At 37.3% G+C, this 22,365-nt stretch overlaps 1 protein-coding gene across 1 annotated transcript; it reads left to right on the top strand.

The window, feature by feature from the left end:
* Positions 1-184: 184 nt before the first annotated feature.
* On the top strand, positions 185-19,376 carry KLHDC1 (kelch domain containing 1). The gene is made up of 13 exons (XM_087952459.1): positions 185-630; positions 2,757-2,827; positions 3,861-3,978; positions 5,612-5,730; positions 6,143-6,221; positions 6,343-6,426; positions 6,532-6,615; positions 9,126-9,184; positions 10,081-10,193; positions 11,170-11,242; positions 14,707-14,791; positions 18,197-18,249; positions 18,758-19,376. The coding sequence occupies exons 1-13, from the start codon at positions 526-528 to the stop codon at positions 18,915-18,917; spliced, it is 1,203 nt and encodes a 400-aa protein (XP_087808585.1). The 5' UTR covers positions 185-525; the 3' UTR covers positions 18,918-19,376.
* The last annotated feature ends 2,989 nt before the right edge of the window (positions 19,377-22,365 follow it).

Raw genomic sequence — 22,365 nt, 5'->3', positions numbered from 1 at the left:
AGTAATGAGTACCACGGGAGAGTTCTACTTAGGATCAATTAAATTTCTTCTAATGCTTAAATTCTCCCATCAATTGAAAATGTACATTTTGCGTTCACCAGCCACCTTAAGTTTATTATCCAAAACATAATGCAAATAAATGCATTTGCACAATGCTTAAAAGCTTGGCTTGGAATATCTTCGATTTCCTTTCTTATATGGACTAATGCGTAAGATGTACGATGTATTCGTTCTTGATTCAGTCTATTATTCAAATCCCCAAAACTAAGTACGTAAATTGAATAGCCGCGCACTTCGAAGGATAGGAAAACGTCCCTCTGCTCCGATCTCCTGCTCAGCCAGACGAGTTCTCCGCCTGCCTGCGCGTTTCTCTGCTAACGGCAGGGGGCGTTATCACAGTAACGCACCCTCGCTTGTCCGGCGTTCTGAGCGAGGGGGTGGCGGACGCGGTTGCTGAGGGGACTGCCACGGAGACGGTGACTGGGCTTATTTGCTTCATTCCCTCCTAATCCACCCCGCGCTAAGATGGCGGCGGATCCTCCCCCTGAAGAGTTCGGCGTGGCCGAGGAACGGAGCGGGCATTGCGCCGTGATCGATGGGAATTGTCTTTATGTGTGGGGGGGATACGTGGTAAGGAAATTAGGGTCGACGGGGAAGCCGAATGGTTGGACAAATACGTGTGGGAACGAAAAAAAAGCCTCGTATTAAAACCGCGCAATAGAAGAAACCACGGGGGAGGGGGGGGCGAGAGAAGCTGGTCGCTTTATCTCGCCTTCCCCCTCAGCCGTGTTGTTTTCAAAGAAAGCTCGCTGTCGCCCCTCCTAGAGCGAAACGGGCGGGAAAGAAAAAGAGGGCACGCGCCGCTTTTGGACGTGATGGGGGAAGAGGAGGTTGGGTGTTTATCTCAGCTGTTTATCTGATTGGACGGTGGCGCCTCGTGAGGTAGCAGCTGGCCCGCCTCTTTTCCCACCTCCATGAGGCTGAATTATATACTGCATTTGAGCGCCAGAATCTCGCGGCGCCTTAGAAGTTTTGACAACCTGATGTTGTGTCAGATGGTTTGCTATAATAAAGTCGCCTTTGTCTTAACAGTGTGGCACTATTCTTTTTCCTTGTCTGAGATTTGCAAGCCTGCGAGCTACCTTGTGGGTGTGTCTTGAGTTCCCACGTTGCAGATAGTCCTCGACTTCAGATCATAATTGGGACCAGAATTTCCATTGTTAAATAAGGTGACGTTAAACGAGTCACACCCAACTTTACAACCTTTTGCCAAGATCGTTAAGTGAATCACAGGATCATTAAGCAAATCTGGCTTCCCCCATTGGTTTTTCTTGTGGAAAGCCAGACAGGATGAATATTTGATCCCAGGATTCTGCAACCCAAATTTTGCCCCCCACCAAGGAGGGGGTGTTTTGCAATGGTGAGGACCAGTTATCGCTTTTTTTCAGAGCCATTGCAGCTGAACAGTTGCTAAAGGAATGGTTGTAAGTCGAGGACGGCTTGTACACTGAATCCTGAAGTTTGTATCGGAAATAAGCATGTTTATAATCTCATGGGTTTAAAGTTATGGTTTATGGCTTGGCTTGGCTTAGGGTTAGATTGGAACCCAGCCATTCTGATGTAATCAGTATCAAGAGTGAAGCAAGTGCTGTACTGTATGCTTCCATTGACTTGATTGGTTTCTATGCCAAATGGATGGCTGTGGTTAAGACGATAACAGTTTGTGCATCTCCAAGCAAATGAGAGTATCAAATTATCTAAATCCAGTTTGGAGATGAACACTATGATCATTGGTGATATACCACATTTTTCTTTCAAACATCAGTCAGAGCTGTCTTGACTTGGTCTCCTGTTTCAGGATAGCAGACGATGTAAGCTAACCCCTTGTCCAGTTAATTTCAGTTATTTTTAGTCTTGAGATATTGAAGATATGGCTTGATGGGAGGAGATCTGAGGTCTATCTGCTTATTTAGGTGTTGACAGCCAGGATGTGACTGGCTTATAGATAAGGGAGATGATCAATATGGCTAGGATGTGTACAAGCTACTCATGTCCAAACTATCAAGCCACCAGGCTTTTCCTGCCCTTCAAGAAAAGGAAAATACAATCTCTATTATATATACAATCTAAATATATTGCCTTTATTATTATAATAATTCATTGCAAAGTAAAGAATTTCCTTTGCTGCTTTCATGAGCAGTTAATTTCATTAGAGTTAATTTGGAATAAGGACATCTATTACCATTTTGACATTCTGGAAATGGCAAAATATACAGGACCATTAATAACTGGTGCCATAAATGCAAAGCTTTTTATATTTATGGGATAAATGTTCTAATTCTACTGGGATATTGGAAATATTTGCAGTGAGATTATGATAATTTCCAACAAATTCTTTATATACTACTTCTCTGTCAAGATATATTTAATTCTTGCAGGCATAAATTATACATATGACTAAGTACCTTAGCACCTTTAATGTGCTAAGATCTTCAATGTCACTTTCTATGCTTTCACTGATTTGCCACTTGAAATTTCCTTTCCAACAAAAGATTAATGAATGGTACACTGAGTTATGCATGTAACTCATAGTAAATGAAAGGAAAATAATGTGTGCTTTATGATTACTAAAACAATGCTCCAGCAGGCCAAGTTATCTATTATAGAGCTAGAATTTGAAATGGAAATTATTCAGAAATACATGTAGCTTTTTGAAAATAAGAATTATGTCAGAACTACTGTTTTTTTTCTGATAGTCTATTGAAGAAAATGAAGTTTACTTACCAAATGATGAACTTTGGATCTATGAAATTGACAGTGGATTATGGTAAGTTACATTATTTATTGTACTGTTAATTTATCAGAAGATACTTTATATCAGGGGTCCCCAACCACCGGTCCCCGGACCGGGACCGGTCCGTGGATCATTTTTTACCGGGCCGCAAAGCTTGGGCGCCGCCATCTTGTTTCGACGGCGCTTCCGGGTTTTCGGTTGCTTCCGGGTTTTCAGTTGGAAAGCGGCATTTGGGTGCTCGTGCCTTAGTTTCGTCGAAGGGGGGGCGGCTTTGAATGAAGAGCCATCGCGATGGCGGTGGAATCTCGCGTTACTCAGGTACCGGTCCGTGGAAGAATAAATAATCGTGAAACCGGTCCCTGGTTCAAGAAAGGTTGGGGGCCACTGCTTTATATGATAAACTTTATTTGTTGAAATTATTATTTTAGCTAAATAAGCTTTTTACTTCCTTATTTCTTTTAATTAATTTGGCATTGAAAAAGAAATATGGTCTTAAGGCTAGATTTCCATAACAGAATATGTTGAAATATGACTGGCTAGTTCTAGATCACAGCAAGTATAATTTATGGTACAGTGTTTTGTGGAAATTCAGGTAACTTGATTAACTGGACAAACCATTCCTAGATTTCCTACATTGTATAAATGAGCCCTGTTAATTTTTATGTGATTTTAATGCATTTGGAAATGGATATCAGTGATAATTCTTTTCCTTCTCAGAGCTATTATAACTAGAAGATTCTGTTCTCATTTAGGAATGAGTAAGAAAGTCTTGGACTAGCTAGTAAGAATTTCGCTATTCTTTCCAGTGTATTTATCTGATTGTGATGAAAGAATTCCCCCCTCCAAAGTACATATACCTTGTGTTGCCTGAAAATAATGACGTAATGTTCATATCTGGTGGGCATGAAGTATAATGACTGGAAGAGAATGACATAGATTGAGGTAGATAACATTTTCGGCAAAATTATTAAGTGTTATTTTGAAGTATTTAAAGTATTATTTCTTTTATCTGTTTCTCATACTCTCTGAGCAAACTTAAAGTATATTTGTATTGCCTGAATTGCAGGTCAATGCATCTAATGAAAGGAGAGTTACCTCCATCTATGTCTGGAAGCTGTGGAGCTTGCATTAATGGGAAGCTCTATATCTTTGGAGGATTTGATGACAAAGGATACAGCAACCAGGTACTGAATTCCTTTCATTGTTAAAAACTTTCCCAACAAAATAAGACATTTTTAAAATGGTGAAAAATATGGTTCAGTTTGTTTAAAACTGAACTGTATCATTTTGTATATTTATAATTATTCCAAGTTCTTATGTGTTTCACATGTTTTTATGATTCATTGTTGTAGCTCTATTAAAACTTAAAAATATATAGTGGTAAGAATGTATAATGATCAAGAAATGTCAAGAATAAGATCTGAATTTGGGATTTTTCATAGATAGTGCTTATGAGACTAATCAGCACCCAAATAATAATTTTGGGACATCTAGGTGCTTGAATACCTCATATGGCATAGTTTATTTTTTCATTGGACAGTAAAATCTTTCTCATATATGACATAAATGCTGTATGGAAAATAAAAATCATATCTCACAGAACAAATATATTTAGCATTGTTAATTCTTGTACGCTATATGTAAATACTACCAATGTTAATTACATCTTGATATCACTTCCAGGTGAATGCTGATCAACAGAAATAGCAGTGGGACTTTATTGACAAATATGTTTAGGAGAGAGCCAGTGTGGCATAGTAGTTAAGGCGTCAGACAAAACACCAGCTGGGTGAACTTGGGCCGCCACTCTTCCAGACCTAGGAAAAAGGCAATGGCAAAGCATTTCTGAAAATCCTTGTGAAGAAAACTGCAGGGGCTTGGCCAGAAAAATCTAAGACATGGGTGTCAAACTGGCGGTGTCACGTGTCACATGATGCTTCACAATGTTTTTTCTCTTCTTGGAGCTGGGGTGGGCTGCACATGGGGTGGGCTGCACATGATGCATCCGGCCCACAGGCCGCCAGTTTGACACCCCTGATCTAAAAGGATTGGACATTATTGAATGGAAGAAAAAAATGTTTAGAAGCATCATAAAAACTTTATAAGGCTTTAATCTTTTAAGGCCATCAGATCTTCATACTTCAAATTAGAATGTATTAGTTTGGGATATCTTGGTTTTAATAACATTACTTGGAAGACCAGTACCTTGTTTCTATAGGTCCATGCAATGAAGAAAATTTAGTTCCAATATCTCTTTTTTTCTGAAAACCATGGGCATTAAATTTGCAGCTAATTTCACTTCAGTGGAACTACTACTAATGGATGGAAACTGAACAAGGAGAGATTTAACCTGGAAATAAGGAGAAACTTTCTGACAGAACAATTAACCAATTGAACAGCTTGCCCTCGGAAGTTGTGGGAGCGCCATCACTTGAGACTTTCAAGAAGAGATTGGACTGCCATTTGTCAGAAATGGTGTAGGGTCTCCCGCTTGGGCGGGGGGTTGGACTAGATGACCTACAAGGTCCCTTCCAACTCTGATTATCTGTTATCTGTTAAGCATTTTCATTACTAGAATTTGGCCAGAAAGGGAACATCAGTTCAAAAATAGTTCACAGTTCACATATTTCACAATTAGAAAATGCCTGAATGTTATTAGCACAAATGTTTATTTAAATATTGGAAATAAGAGAATTTAATCCTTTTCATTAAAATAGTAATGAAATATTGATTTTTCTATTCACTATCTTTTTTCCATTAGCACTTATGTTCATAGAATAATATTGTATTTTTAAAGTATTTTAATTTCCTTTAAAGCTCTATCATGTTAATTTGCGAACAAAAAATGGAATTTATGTATGGAAGCAAATCACAGACTTTAAAGGTCAGCCTCCTACACCACGTGACAAGCTTGCTTGCTGGGTGTATAAAGACAGGTAATTTCATAAATGATTTCATAAATGGGGAGGAAAGTGATAGCTGATTTAAAAATATCTGGTAACTTAATGGCTTGATAACATTTATCAGTGGGATATACTAATACGAACAACACTTACATTATAAGTAAATAAAAATAGGTTGTAATATTTAGAATTTTTTAAAAGATAAAATGTTTTGAATATTGAATTCATTTTTCTCTTGAGATTGCCAGTGCATTGCTAACAGAAAAGTAGAATACTTTGGATATCTTTCTTATTTATGTAGAGTTAGGAATACATATAAAGCAAATAAACAGATTGCTACAGGTGACATTTGAGAAGTCTTGTGGAAAATGAAAGGGCAGAACTATAGTATTCTTAGAATTATTGCAGAGAAATTAATTAGTAATTTTAATTCCAATTATTTCAGGTTAATCTACTTTGGTGGATATGGCTGTAGGAAACAAAATGAGCTAAGTGACTGTTTTGATGTTCATGATGCATTTTGGGTAAGATAAGATTTAATTCCAAGAAAAAAATAGAAGTTGATTTATTATTAGTGCTTTTATTGTGTTTATTATTATTATTATTATTATTACTACTACTTCTAATGTCTTTTACTTTTTTTAGGAAGGTCAAATATTCTGGGGATGGCACAATGATGTTCATGTTTTTGATACAAGTACTCAAACTTGGTATCAGCCAAAAATTAAAGTAAGCATTGTAACTATGTATAGATATTAACTGGGTGCATTGTGACACACAACATTATATTTGTTGTAGGCATATTCCAATTATTGTTATTTCTCTTACTTGCAGCGTGGAATTGCACCTCAGCCTCGAGCAGCTCATTCATGTGCAGTCATAGGAAATACAGGCTATGTTTTTGGAGGACGGGTTTTGGTTTGTACTCAGTATCCACTTATTTTTTTATGAGAAGGATAATTTAGTGCAGGAAAGGGAAGAAATATATCTTTTTGAAGTAAAAAGAGACAAACTATTGCTATTAGGAATTTTTTCCCCGTCAATTTTCCTCTGGCTGTAGCTTAATTTCAAAATTTAGTCATAAAAGACTTAAAAGGGCTTATTGAAGAATAGAAAAGTAAAATGTTCACTGTATTAAATGAGACTATTGTCCATCTAACCAAGGGGTCTTCAAACTTGACAGCTTTAAGACTTGTGGACTTCAACTCCCAGAATTCCTCCTCCAGTCACGTTAGCTCAGGAATACTGGGAGTTGCAGTCCACAAGTCTTAAAGTTGCCAAGTTTGAAGACCTTTAATCTAACCTAATATTTTTACATGTAGAACTGTCCAGCAGCTGCTAAGTACCGTATTTGCCGGCGTATAAGGCGACTTTTTGCCCTAAAAATCATGCCTCCAACTGGGGGGTCGTCTTATACGCCGGGTCGTCACGTCGTGCGGCCAGTCAGGGCTCCTCCTGCAACCGGAGCCCTGAGGAGACACTTGGCTTCAGGCGCTCCGTCTTCCCTTTGCTTTGAAGGTAAGCGATTATTTTACAAAGCCTCCCCTGCCCGAGAGGGCAGCCCAATAACGTGGGGAAGCTAATTTCCGGGGCCTCTTCCGTTCCTCCCGACCTCCTACACTGCGCGCCTCTGACGCGCCGGTCCCTTCAGCCCAGCGACCTTTTCCACCTCAAAGGCCAGGCGGGAGCTGCTCCAGCGGAAACAGCCACCACCGTAGCCCGCGCGGGGAGAAGCAGGCGAGGTTAGCGCCCGCCAGCCCGTCCTTCCTGCCTTTGGAGGCACCTGCATGGAGCGCCTCCGCGCTCGGTTTCCCCTACCGGCGGGTCCTCCTTTCGTGCGGAGGGTTGCGGGGAAGGCGCTCGCCGAGAAGGATCTCTCCCTCTCTCTCCCGCAAGGTCAACATCTGCGCTGCAGAGAGAGGGCTGCAGCCAGTTCCTCCTGCTTGCTGAGTGGTGGGAAGCGGCCCGCCCGTGCGGATTTGAGCAAGCAGGGCAGGAGGAGGAGCACACACACCCGCGGCTCACTTTCCCAGCTCTGCCCAACCCTTATGGCTCTGGCGCGGCCCTGGCAGGATGAGCGGAGGGTCCAGCGGGAGGTGCTCGCTGCCCGCCAGGGCCGCGCCAAGCCATAAGGGTTGGGCAGAGCTGGGAAAGTGAGCCGCGGGTGTGTGCGTGCCTCCTCCTGCCCCTCGTTGCCAAATCTCGCACGGGCGGGCCGCGGCTTCCCCACCACTCAGCAAGCAGGAGGAACCGGCTGCAGCCCTCTCGTCCGCAGCGCAGACGTTGACCTTGCGGGAAGAGAGAGGGAGAGATCCTCTCGGGCGAGCGCCTTCCCCGCAGCCCTCCGCACGAAAGGAGGACCCGCCAGTAGGGGAAACCGAGCCGCGGGGCGCTCCATGCAGGTGCCTCCAAAGGCAGGAAGGACGGGCTGGCGGGCGCTAACCTCACCCGTTCTCCCCGCGTCGGGCTAAGGGTGGTGGCTGTTTCCGCTGCGAGCGGCTCCCGCCTGGCCTTTCTTTGAGGTGGAAAAGGTCGCTGGGCTGAAGGGACCGGCGCGTCAGAGGCGCGCAGTGTAGGGAGGTCGGGGAGGAATGGAAGAGGCCCCGGGAAATTAGCTTCCCCACGTTGGGTTGGGCTGCCCTCTCGGGCAGGGGAGGCTTTGTAAAATAATTCGCTTTACCTTCGAAAGCAAAGGGAAGACGGGCGGCAGCAAGGGAGAAGGGAAAGCAACGGTGGAAGGTCTCCCGATATGAAGTGCCCCACCAACGCAGGCAGCACCATATCTGGGCATGCAACAAAGTACTTCCTAAGAGGCCGGCCTCCGCTCGCACCGCCTCCAAGTGGAATTCGTCTTATATGGCAAGTATATAACAAACTCTATATTTTGAGTGGAAATGTTGGGGGTCGTCTTATACGCCCAGTCGTCTTATACGCCGGCAAATACGGTAGGTTTAAAGTGTTCCTGCTGCTTACTCTGGATAATGGCAGCAAGTAATCATACACCAAAAAAGGAAGGAGTATTTATTTGAAAGGCTTCAACAGAGAAAGATAAAGCCCTTCAGTCTAAAACCAGAAATTTTAAAATACTTTACTGTGTGTTCTGAAAAATACTGTAAATGGAATTTGACCACCCATACACACTCTCATAGGAATTAGTTGAATTGGTGTGAATTGTCACTTGGTACTTTGTGCTGAATAGTTTAATTTGATTCGGTTGATAATCAAATCACAATCCAAATGGATGTAACAGAATGAAATAGTGTGAGGACAGTTACATAATGATACTATTTCTTGTCTTCATATTCCTTTTAACCATAATATGCATAATCTCAATGATACAATTAGATAAATTTTCTTATCTGAGGAATTTGTAAACTGAAATTGATACCATATTTTAAAATAAAATAAATGTTGTATTTTTTAAATAGCAAACAAGATTGAATGATTTACATTCTCTGAATTTAGACACCTGGATTTGGTCAGGAAAGTAAGTTTTTTTCTTTGATGTTTTTTCTGTTGTACATAAATACTCTAGTTAAATGCAATTTAGTTTTGAAGATTTTTCTTGGTGTTTGCTTTTTGATAATAAATTGTTACTATTTTTATTAATGTCACAATGTTTTTATGGTAATAAGCAAATTTATAATTTATAGATGGATTTCTGCATATTATGTGGATGAAATTTTCAGAGGATAAAAGACCAACTTAAATATAAATACAAAAGCACTTAAAGTTAAGGTTCCTCCCTCACAATATCAAGGACTGATTTTGCTGTGAGCCATCCTTTTGCTGTTGTAAACTGCTTTAATTTTTAAAAAAGGTTTTTTTAAATTGTAAAATTTAAAAGTGAAGAAAATATCTAGGTCAACAAAGCATATTTTAGGATTTTATTAAATTACAAGGATTTCTTAGATGAAGCTTCTAAGAACCTTTATAGAGAAATGAAGAGATTTATTTTTAGTTATCCATTAGTTTGTCAGGCTGACAATTTATTAACCATCATATATAGATTTAGTTGGATACAAGATGGGTGGTAAATAAATTTCCTAAATAAATATATAATAAATGAAGAGAAACCTGTGTGTGTGTGTTACTCATAAGTTGCAGATTAGAAATTGATGACTATAACATGGCCCCTTGTTTCCTGGTTTAGTTGAGTTGTCAACTGAGGAAGGCTCAGAGGGGTGCTTGAATCTTAGTTGTTTCACATTTTGAATCTATACAACTCTCAGTTTCAGCAGTTAATGAAATAAACAATGACATACGTTGCCTTAGGAAATACTTTCTCACACACATCCCCCATGCTGTAATATTCAATAGTTATTTGGGGTTTGTTTGTTTGAATTATATAAGCAGTTGTGCTTTGGTTGCTCTTCTACTTAGAATCGCTACAAATGGAGAAAAACCAAGAGACAGATCATGGCACACGTTGACTCCTGTGGCAGATGGGAAACTTTTCCTGTTTGGTGGGCTGAGTTCAGACAATGTACCCCTAAGTAAGTTGCATTTGTCCTGAAATGTTGAAATTGTGATGGAAATATAGCTAGTATTTGAGTTACGGTGGCAATTGGGACTGGGATTGCCACCACTAAGTGATGCAGTTATAAAGTACAATGTCATGTGGCCGCATTGCTTGGCAATAGCAGTCACAATTATTGTTGTGGTCCCAAGATGCACAGGTCCTTAAGTGGGAAGAAGCAAAATCCCGGGTAGGAAGAATGGGTTGTAGAGAGGCAGGAAAGGGTTGGTGCAGGCTGTATGGGAGGCCAGAGGAGGGTTGGCCCAGGTTGTATGCAAATCATGGCAAGCCAGGAGAAGGTCTAGAAGGGCCCACAGAGCCTGAACATGGCTTGTGATCTTCCCTGACAGCTTCTCCATTGAATTTGCTTATGGGAAACTGCAAGGGAAGGTTGCAAATGGCGACCATACGACTGCAGCTTCCTGCAACGTTACTCAGTAATGGTGAGCCAGACACCTAAAGATCACAATTAATGTCCATTAGCAGTGTGACTTGGAACAGTACCATTCAAACAGGTTTTCATCAAACAAGAGAACAACTGGTAATAAACTGAGCTGCTGAATTAATATAAACAGAATGGCTTATAGTCCATGCAGAAAAGTCAAATGTTCATGAAACGTTTGCCATGTTCTTAAATGAAGGTCACTTAACTCCTATGTTCTAGGAGAGTAGATTGCTTTTTTTTAGGAAAATAAGCAATGCTACCCTTCCCAGCTACTTCTGAAACTCAGGTGAGCTAGGTGATGGAAAAAGGAAGAAAGGTACTGTAGTCAAAGAACAATGTAGAAACCTACTAAACTACCGTAGTACCTGCTTGTCTTTTAGGTCCTGGTCAAGATAGCTTTTGTTTTTCATGCTGAAAATCATTCACATACAACACAAAACAAATTGTTAAATAATTTCTTGTTATTTTTAAATAAAAGTAATAGCAATATTTTTATCTCTATTTTCAGGTGATGGTTGGATTTATGATGTTGCAACAAATGAATGGCAACAACTTACATATTTACCACAGACTAGACCTAGGTATAATATGCTAGTCATCTCCTGAAATTGAAGAACGTATGACTTTGTAATTGTATAATTTTGAGAATTCAAATATAGATTTTGATCTAATTTGAGGAATCGTTGATGGTCTCTGAGCTTGGTTGTTTTCTTGAAGATGTTTTATTACCCAAACTAGGTAACATCAGTGTACTGATACTAGTTTGAGTAATGAAACATCTGCAACAAAGCAACCAAGTTCAGAGAACACCAAGTGCTCCTCATTTCAATCCTGAACTATAAATATTCTCTTTTATTGATCTATTTTTGCCTTATAAAAGTAGAAAAGCACATCTGTTCATGTTATCACAGCTCACAGTTTCTCCAGGCTTCCATTTTCCCAGTTACAGTCTGCTTGTCATATCTATTACTGTTCCAAAGGATCCTATAGCCCTCAGAAGTCATTTTGCATGGTATTGTAATGGGAATAAAAAACAAGAAAGCTGTGTAACAATTGAAATTTATAAGTCACATGCTTCAACTCATTTACTTAAAAACATGATTTAAATTACATAGTACAATTTCTGTTTTTATCATTTACCAGATTTGTCTACTTAAATACTTCCTATAGGTGTCAGTAAAGTTGTTAAAAATAATTTTAATTTTGATAATTGTTCTGTTAAGACTTTATGCCTAAAAAGTGTAAAAAAAAGTCTCATATCAGCTTGTTTTCTCCATGCTTAATAATGTGACCCCAAAATGGCTTCAAGTTGGGATCAATTGAAGCCAGTACAGGCCTCCATAAAATTGTATATCAGTTTTTTAAACCGGATTGATGCTTCTCTGAAAGCAGGAAAAAGCTTCTTTACTCATTCTGTGGAAGTCAGGAATTAATGGTCCTTTATATGCACTTCTCTATCCTAGTAGGCAAAAATCTGGATAAAGCCTGCCATTATCAGAAAAAAAACTCATAAATCATAAGGATACTTATTTAGCTTTTCAGGCTTCCTCTCCAGTGCATTTATTTGAGGAAAGAAGCACAGGAATTTCAATAAATATTGCTTCAGGGTACCTGAAGTTAGGAAAGCAAATATTGCCCCTTATTCTACTATTCTGTAAGATGTAGGAGGTGGTTACCAGAGAGACACTTTACCAGAAACAGAAAATGAATAAGAGACCATGTCCTTTTGACCCCTGAAAATTTTTTCATTCTATAGCAAGATTGTTAAGATGTAGTTTGAATTCTGTTATTTTATAATGCTTTTATATTTTGCAGCTTTTAGATAATTATATTGGTTATATTGACATTTGTATTTTTGCTCTGATAATATGAAGATATGTAAGCTCTCTTCAGAACTTCATAAATTAATATTGAATGTAACAGCACAATTCACCAAAATATTTATATTGGAGAGAGGGAAACCGATATACAAAAACTTTATAGCAGGGGTGTCAAACTCACAGCGTCACGTGACATATTGGGACTTTTGTCCCCTTTGCTAAACCGGCCAGGGCTGGGACCAGCATGTGACGCATCTGGCCCCCTGCTTTATAATTTATCCATTGACATTACAACAAACAAGCTGATAAATATTACCCCCTTATCCTGCTATTCAAATAAGTATGCTAAAGATCAGATTTACAGCATCTGATTTTTGAGGGGTAATTCTTTACCTTATTAAACTAATTATGTACCTTATTATGTACTACAAATCTCCATTTTCTGGTTTAGATGCCAGCCCTGTTAGATATGTGTACAATCCAGTTATAATGTGGTATATTTGAATTAAAACAAATACTATAGTTTTTGACAAGGATTTGTTTAAACAGATGATGTTACTTTAGTTGATTAATAATGCAAATAACATGCTTTATTAGAATGTCTAGGTGCTAAGTTAGAGCAGCTGTGAGAGGACATAAACTCTGTCAGTCAATAGAGAAAGCCTCAGGGTTCAAGCTAGGAGTCAAGGCCCAGAGTGAAGGCAGGAAAGGCATTCCAGTGTTCTGCGATGATCCAGTCCAGGCCAGAGTTTTCCTAATGCAGATAAGACAGAGGCAGAGCTATCAACAGGTATGAGGAAGAGAACAGGTGCGATACAGTTTAGTGTAAGGAGAATGGTATATAATTGCTGAAATAAATGAAGTAAGGTGTTTTACAGTAATCTTGCACATACTTTGTAAATAAATAAAAAGGAACTAATCTCAATCCTATTACCCAGTGAGTTTCATCTGTTAATTTAATTTCCAGAAAATGACTTCACACACAGTGAAGCTGTCCTAACACATCCTATACAAATCTATATCTGTGTCTATTTATAGTGCAAATTTCTATGCCACCAAACTCTAATAATTCTGGCAGTTTAACATATCCAAACAGTAGTGGGGAAAAAACCAAAAGGCAATGCCCTGATCAGTTTGTTAACTTTGCACTAGTGTGTGCAAAATAACACCCAACTTTTGTAGGATGCAAAGGAGGAATGGGAGAACAGATTGCCCTATTTACTTTGGTTCCCAATCATGTTCATGGTTCATAGTCAAGCAAAAAGATGGAGCTATTACAGCTCAGTTACTACTTGTAGAAAACTGCATTCTATGTAGAGTGGCCATGATATTTGGTACATTTTTGCCCCTAAATGTCTTTTTAGTCACATAAATCTCATTTCTGTTCTTGCCTGTTTCCTTGATTTTTTTAAAAGAAAGATACATCACACTTCCAATGTGTTATTAACACAGTTGCCTAGAATTTCTACTCAACCCACTGCCAGCCTATATAGTGTTAGAAAATAATGTTGGTCCATATGATTTCTTTCTCCAGTTAATCCAGGCAGATAATTAATGTTAAAGAAGATTATAGATTATCCTAGTCCAGAGCATTTTTCTCAGCTTTCATTTTATGCCCTGTAAAAAAAATACAAATTCTAATGAATAACGACTAGGGGTTGCCTTAAATTAACACTATAACTGGAAAAAATAAAATTGTTCAGATAGCTGAGTTTCTAAGTGATGCCACCTTGAGTACTCATACTTTGATATTCATGGCAGCATATTTCATAATATGGCTTATTAATATCAAGAATTTTTCACAAATTTTCAAGATTAGTATAAAACCATCTTAAATTGTACTTAGATAAAGTATTATATAATCTATTTTTTAAGACAGAATAAGCTATTTTATTATTTAAACGCGTCTAATCATTGCAAACAATTTTAAAGATTGGATCAAATGCATTACTAGTTTCTTAAATTCTTCCTGTTCTTGTTAAGAAAGTCCGCTAATAGTAAACAGGAAAATATCAGTAAAATTTAAATTTCTTCGTTCATTACTAACGAATTCAAAATATTCTAAAGAATTGAGTAATCACTCTTAAGACAATATAGGTATTATATGTTGGAGATTAAGTGAAAGGTCTGTAATGTAAAAATAATGTGCACCTCTAGAACATCTAAGTAAATGCTTCTCCAAAATCAGTTATTTGAGCATTCATTCTAAGAATAATACATTCTAGGTTATGGCATACAGCCTGTGCTGGCAAAGAAGGTGAAGTATTAGTCTTTGGAGGAAGTAAAGATGATTTGCATTTCCTGGATAGGGTAAGTACCTTAAAGGATTTAATTGTTTTTTATACGTTTTAAAGGAAATGCACATTCTGCATTTTTATGGCAGAATATTTAAGGAGAGAAGACAATTTGGGATCAGTTTTGATTCTTCCTAATGGGAGACCCCTTTTTTGGGAGACCCAAAAATAGTTTGCTTTAGTTTTTCACAGTATTGTCTTACTTCCATGCTATATTCAATTTGCACAAAGTTAAAAGTTCTAATTATTTCATCCAGTTTGCTTTTTCTACAGGCATATCCTACATTTAGTATATGAAAAACAACGTCTTAGTGGAGGCCAGATGTTAATATCCCACCTTTATTTTATATAATTCAAGGCAGCATGTATCATTATTCCTCTTTCTAACAACAACAGTGTGAGAGGCGACTTCCGGTTTGTCGGCCATGCTGAGTGGCAGGGATTTGCGAAGCTGCGCGATCCCTGCGCGCTAGCGTTTTGGGGCTCCGACCCAGGCGAGGTGCGAGCTGGGGCTGCCCTGCAGGGGCAGCTGAAGGTAGGGGGATCCGGAGAAGGGTTTGGGGGTGTTGCAGACCCCTCCCTGGCCGGCAGAACCCCTTTTCCCAGGACGGTGCAGCGGCGGTCCGTAATGGCCGCCACAAAGAAGCTGGCAGCCGGGTAAGAATGCGCAGGAGGAAGTGGAGAAAGTGCTTGAGAGGAGAAAGTCTTTCTTGGTTCCTAGGACTCTAAGACATATTTAACAAAATTCCTGAAAAGTATGACTTTCTGAATGATACCTTCGAGAAGAGGAAAAAGCGGCAGTTTAATGGTGCTGAAAGGATAGCTTACCCTCTTTTTTTTACGGAATAAAAAGTGAACATCAAGAAACCTATTTTTTTAGGTGAAAACTGGCTCTAAGCGGTGAGTGGGAAAAGAGAGGACTAAAAAAAATATTTGTATGCTAAGACTTTGTTGGAGGAGATGCCTTAAGGATTGAAAGACTAAAATATATTGCAATAAGATTTTAAGAAACAGATTTGGACTTTCTTTTTCTTTAATTGATACTACCCCAGGAGGAGAGAGTGGGAACTCTGTCTTGGTTTGGACTGACTGAGAACTTTGGGATTGTCTTATTTTTCCTTTGGAATATCCTGGCTGTTGTAAGAGAAAAGAAAAGAAAAGATTTATAATGGCTTCTTCTATCGAGGAACTGAGAAAAGATTATGAGCAAGCAAAACAAAATGGTAAAGCTAGTTTGAAAGAAGCCTTCCTTTTTAGAAATGGCGCTTATTAACTATCAACAAACATTGCAACAGATGAAGACAGCAGAAGAAGAACAAAAAGAGGAAGCCATCTTTAATAAATCTCAGAACTCGACCAAGAGGGAAGGAAGAGGAAAAAGAAGAGAAATAAAGGACTTAAGATTTAAAAACATTTAAGAAAGGGAAAAACAAGGTGCAAAATCAATATAAGGATGGTAAACAAAAGGGAAGAGGAATACGAGAGAAGGGAAGCCAGTAAGGCAGAGGCTAGAAGAAGGGGGCTAGAAAGGTTTGTTGGGGGAAGAAAGAAAGGGAAAAGGTGGAGAAAAGCTACAAAGTTTTGAAATTAAATGAGAAAAAAGAAATTTTTTTGGGATAAAGGATAAGTATAATTTCTTCAAAGAGATTTTGCAAGGTACATAAGATGATATTGTAGTATTGTATCAGAAATAGAAAATTTAAATGGCTTGAGAGTTGATAAGAGATTAAAATGTTGGAATGTTAATAATGATTGGTTTGAAAATATAATATGAGGGGAGATTTAGAATATTAAACTTTAATTAAAGAGTTTATTAAGATTATGGTATTGATGTTATTATAAAACTTTCATTATAGTATTTTGTTTTTTAATATTTAAATCTATTGCTTAACTATGTATTTAATTGTTTTAGATGTTTTATTCAGTTAGAATGTACCAAGCAAAATCGGATTGGGTATTTTAAAGATTAATTTGATTAATTTACTGAGAGATAGAAAGGCATCATACTCTGATTAGTGATTTCAGGAGAAATTTCTTTCTTTTTAAAAGGAATGAGACAAAGGTACAATAGAGAATGGACAAAAGATATAAATATAATGACTCAAATTAAGATGATTAATTAAGATAGAATCAAGAAGAGTGAAATATGTGGAGAAGTTAATATAGAAGACTTAGAATGGTAAATAAAATAAGTAATGATATGTAAGATGAGCCTGAATATAATTGAAGTCCATGAAAAGAGAGATACCTGGGTCAAGTTACTTTTCAAAAAGATCTTTTTATGTTTTCTGTGTTGTGTGTATATGTTGTTTTTGGGGGAGAATTAATAAAACCTTCAGAAATATAGAATGAGAATAATGGTAACTGTCAGAAAGAAGTAGATGAAATAATAATAATAAAATTGAATAAGAGTAAAGAAATAAAGGGAAATTGGATAAGAGGTTTTGTATGTTTATATGGAAATGGTTTAAAACAGAATTATAGTTTATCTGACTTGTTAAATTTATAATGGAAAAGGTTTAAACATGTAATGGATAATGATGACTTGTGTGTTTTGAAAATTAATAAAACTTGTTTTTAAAAAAAACAAAAAACAGTGTGAGATGAGTCTGGCTTCCATGCCTTAAGGCAGGGGTGTCAAACACGCAGCAGCGTCACGTAATGTATTGTGACTTTTCCCCCCTTCGCTAAGCCGTCCAGGGGTGGGACCAGCACATGATGCATCCAGCCCTCGGCCCACAAGTTTGACACCCCTGCCTTAAGGGATGATCTAGCACTCAATTACTTTGTCTGCCCTGAACAAGCCAGAGCAAGATTCCATTTTGTTTTAACATCCCCTCTCTAGTTTCAAAGATTGGGAATAAAACTTGATACTTGTTGCTTTTTAACATCGGAGCCATGGGAACAACATATTCTGGGCTGAATGAGGGTGAAAAAACAAATGAATTTTCTGAAGGATAAAAAAAAACCAGGATTTGGAACTCAGCATATATTTGTTTCCATCAGTAGGATAACTCTCCAAAAAGTGAACAAAACAGGATCTTAAGTTGATGTGTCAGGAGAAACCAGTAACAATAAAAAAAGTGATTAGTTCCAGCTGGATGCTGTGATAGGGAAAAAACAATCAGAAGAACATTCCCCAGCACATGTCTATGGGAGAATCAGTTGGGCAACAGTTTGAAATGTGTCAGGCTGCTCCATTTTTAATCCTACTTTCACTTGGTCTCATGACATAGATCTATTAAGAATTTCAAAAGAATTCCAGAAGACACACCACGCTTGTCTTGCTTTACTGCTTTTTTTTTTTTTTTTGTTTAACAACTGGGAGCTTTGACACTTTTTAATTGTATATATTGCTTTCAATACTTTTGTAGGAAAGAGAACTGCATATATTTGAAATCATTGTTTTTCTATTTCTTAGGGACATTGCAGTGATTTATTGATTTTTCAAACACAACCATATTCACTTCTCAGGTGAGTTGAAAAACAAACAGAATAATATTGTAAAGCCTCCAGAATTGTTGTTGTTGTTAGTCCGAAGTTGTGTCTGACCCATTGTGACCCCATGGACAACATTCCTCCAGGCCTTCCTGTCCTCTACCATCCCCCAGAGTCTATTTAAGCTCACACCGACTGCTTCAGTGACTCAGTCCAACCACCTCATTCTCTGCCGTCCCCTTCTTCTTTTGCTCTCAATTGTTCCCAGCATTAGGCTCTTCTCCAGTGTCATTCTTATATAGCAGCTGTTTAAGTCAAATCCACCCGTGATTCAAGCAAATCATAGATAGTATGATGTTTCAATAAAATCCTAACAAAGAATGTGTTATTTTCCACAATAGTTACCTAATGAAAGAGCTGAGATATTAAGATTGGGAACATTGCTGTGGGAGAGCATATTGCAGTACTTAGATGTTTTAACTAGTTTACTACTATGTAATTTATAGGGAGCAAAACTTTATAACCTTCATTTTGTTTCTTTTAGATTGAGTCTTGATTGTATTGGTAAAAATGCTGTCCTCTTGGAGAAACAAATACCGTGGTTGCCATCTAGACTTCTGGAAGAAGTTATGGATAAAATAACTTTTTGGGTTGCTGTTAATCATCGTCAGAAAAAAAAAGCCAAAGCAGAAGAGCACGAGTAGATTAATGTCCTTTAAGCAACAATTCCATTATCATTTTAAAACAAACAACACTATTACTGGTAAATTGTTTGAACTAAATTCTAAATTTCTGGATGCGCAAGAAACAGTTTCAAAGGTTATCAGTGTCATAACAGCTCCAGTTCAAGGCGCTGAAGATTAAAATATTCTTGGACTTAAGAGCAATTTGATCTGATTATTGTTATTGAAGATAATGGGGTTCCAAGCAGTGAAAATGGTGTTTGGCCATATTGGGTAGTTTATCTTCTGCTGGTATTTGAAAAGGAATGTTGTTGTTTTTTAAAAAGTTGAATTGTGTTTAAAAAAAAATGAACTCAACATCCTTTCGCAACATTTTGACAAAGTTGTTTATTCTGTTGATTGTGTAAACTTTGTATTTAAAAGTTGAAAATATGTCCTTAATTTATTGTAAAAAGTGTTTATAAAATACTGTTTTCTATTCTTTTTGAGTTTTGTGATTAACACTTGTAGAGTCTGAATGTAATTTACTGAACATCTTTTAGTCTTCCCATTGTGCCATTTTGAACAAAATCTTGAAAAAGTAGTTCTATTCCTAACCTTTACTTGAATTATAGTAATAATTAAGCTAATATAAAGCTAAATCATTTGGGTACATTATTCCATATAAAATACTCTTTTTACAGCACAATGTCATATATGCCTTCAAGGAGTTTTTTGATAATAGAATATCAACAGGCAATATATAAATGATACTTTCTGCCTTATTCTTTGTGCAGAAATATTTTAAACGTTAAAAAGGGAATGTAAGGTTTCCTTCTCATTAGCTGGGTAGTTTACCAAACAAACAGCTGAATTATAATATCTGGCTAAATGACAATTATTAAAAATGTTCATCTGGTAATAAAGGGTTTTCTTTAAACAAGAATAGGTCTAAAAGCTATACTAAAATTATTGAGGTGAATATTTTTCCTGGGATAAAAATATATAGGGATGCCCCAGTATTCGCTAGTTTCACATTTGTTTTGATGATTTGGATTTTGAATAGATACAATAGATAAATAGGTATTCAAAAGAGCATCAAAGTGGAAAGTGTTAAACAATGTTCTTTCAAGCTAAAATCAATTTTAAAAGGAGACTGGCATTGCAGAATATTGTACAGAAACATTCAGTTCCTCTATATAGTGTCCTTATTTCTTTTCTTTTTTTAAAAAACAAGTTTTATTAATTTTCAAAACACACAAGTCATCATTATCCATTACATGTTTAAACCTTTTTCCATTATAAATTTAACAAGTCAGATAAACTATAATTCTGTTTTAAACCATTTCCATATAAACATACAAAAACCTCTTATCCAATTTCCTTTATTTCTCTTTTTACTCTTATTCAATTTTATTATTATTATTTCATCTATTTCTTTCTGACTTAGTTACCATTATTCTCATTCTATATTTCTACAAGGTTTTATTAATTCTCCCCAAAAAAACCAACATATACACACAACACACAAAACATAAAAAGATCTTTTTGGAAAGTAACTTGGACCCAGGTATCTCTCTTTTCATGGACTTCAATTATATTCATGCTCATCTTACATATCATTACTTATTTTATTTACCATTCTAAGTCTTCTATATTAACTTCTCCACATATTTCACTCTTCTTAATTCTATCTTAATTAATCATCTTAATTTGAGTCATTATATTTATATCTTTTGTCCATTCTCTATTGTACCTTTGTCTCATTCCTTTTAAAAAGAAAGAAATTTCTCCTGAAATCACTAATCAGAGTATGATGCCTTTCTATCTCCCCACTAAATTAATCAAATTAATCTTTAAAATACCCAATCCGATTTTGCTTGGTACATTCTAACTGAATAATACATCCAAAACAATTAAATACATAGTTAAACAATAGATCTAAATATTAAAAACAAAATACTATAATGAAAGTTTTATAATAACATCAATACATAATCTTATTAAACTCTTTAATTAAAGTTTAATATTCTAAATCTCCCCTCATATTATATTTTCAAACCAATCATTATTAACATTTCAACATTTTAATCTCTTATCAACTCTCAAGCCATTTAAATTTTCTATTTCTGATACAATACTACAATATCATCTTATGTACCTTGCAAAATCTCTTTGAAGAAATTATACTTATCCTTTATCCCTAAAAATTTTTCTTTTTTCCCATTTAATTTCAAAACTTTGTAGCTTTTCTCCACCTTTTCCCTTTCTTTCTTCCCCCAACAAACCTTTCTAGCCCCCTTCTTCTAGCCTCTGCCTTACTGGCTTCCCTTCTTCTGTCGTATTCCTCTTCCCTTTTGTTTACCATCCTTATATTGATTTTGCACCTTGTTTTTCCCTTTCTTAAATGTTTTTTAAATCTTAAGTCCTTTATTTCTCTTCTTTTCCCTCTTCCTTCCCTCTTGGTCGAGTTCTGAGATTTATTAAAGATGGCTTCCTCTCTTTGTTCTTCTTCTGCTGTCTTCATCTGTTGCAATGTTTGTTGATAGTTAATGAACGCCATTTCCAAAAAAAGGCAGGCTTCTTTCAAACCAGCTTTACCATTTTGTTTTGCTTGCTCATAATCTTTTCTCAGTTCCTCGATAGAAGAAGCCATTATAAATCTTTTCTTTTCTTTTCTCTTACAACAGCCAGAATATTCCAAAGGAAAAAATAAGACAATCCCAAAGTTATCAGTCAGTCCAAACCAAGACAGAGTTCCGCTCTCTCCTCCTAGGGTAGTATCAATTAGAGAAAAAGAAAGTCCAAATCTGTTTCTTAAAATCTTATTGCAATATATTTTAGTCTTTCAATCCTTAAGGCATCTCCTCCAACAAAGTCTTAGCATACAAATATTTTTTTAGTCCTCTCTTTTCCCACTCATCGCTTAAAGCCAGTTTTCACCTAAAAAAATAGGTTTCTTAATATTCACTTTTTATTCCGTAAAAAGAGGGTAAGCTATCCTTTCAGCACCATTAAACTGCCGCTTTTTTCCTCTTCTCGAAGGTATCATTCAGAAAGTCGTACTTTTCAGGAATTTTGTTAAATATGTCTTAGAGTCCTAGGAACCAAGAAAAACTTTCTCCTCTCAAGCACTTTCTCCACTTCCTCCTGCGCATTCTTACCCGGCTGCCAGCTTCTTTGTGGCGGCCATTACGGACCGCCGCTGCACGCTCCTGGGAAAAGGGGTTCTGCCGGCCAGGAGGGGGTCTGCAACACCCCAAACCCTTCTCCGGATCCCCCCTACCTTCAGCTGCCCCTGCAGGGCAGCCTAGCTCGATACCCGTCTGGGTCGGAGCCCCAAAACGGCTAGCGGGAGGGATCGCGCAGCTTCGCATGAAATCCTGCCGCCGCGAAGCCGACAAACCGGAAACCCAGTGTCTTTATTTCTTCATGTAATTTTCTGCCTTCTGCATGTTTGTGAGTTCTTCTTTAATGACCAATCCTTTGT

This window comes from Notechis scutatus, chromosome 1 (genome assembly GCF_049901735.1).
Source record: "Notechis scutatus isolate UNSWTSFEM ecotype Mainland chromosome 1, rNotScu1.2, whole genome shotgun sequence".
NCBI classification, from domain to species: domain Eukaryota; kingdom Metazoa; phylum Chordata; class Lepidosauria; order Squamata; family Elapidae; genus Notechis; species Notechis scutatus.
Note: the sequence above shows the minus strand (reverse complement) of the source record. Positions and strands in the feature narration are given on the sequence as shown.

Excerpts from the sequence above, each read along its gene's own strand:
- KLHDC1 (XM_087952459.1), top strand. The coding sequence starts at position 526 with ATGGCGGCGGATCCTCCCCCTGAAGAGTTCGGCGTGGCCGAGGAACGG. Across the intron at positions 631-2,756 it reads ATGTGTGGGGGGGATACGTG|TCTATTGAAGAAAATGAAGT; the intron begins GTAAGGAAATTA and ends TTTTTCTGATAG. Across the intron at positions 5,731-6,142 it reads TGCTGGGTGTATAAAGACAG|GTTAATCTACTTTGGTGGAT; the intron begins GTAATTTCATAA and ends CAATTATTTCAG.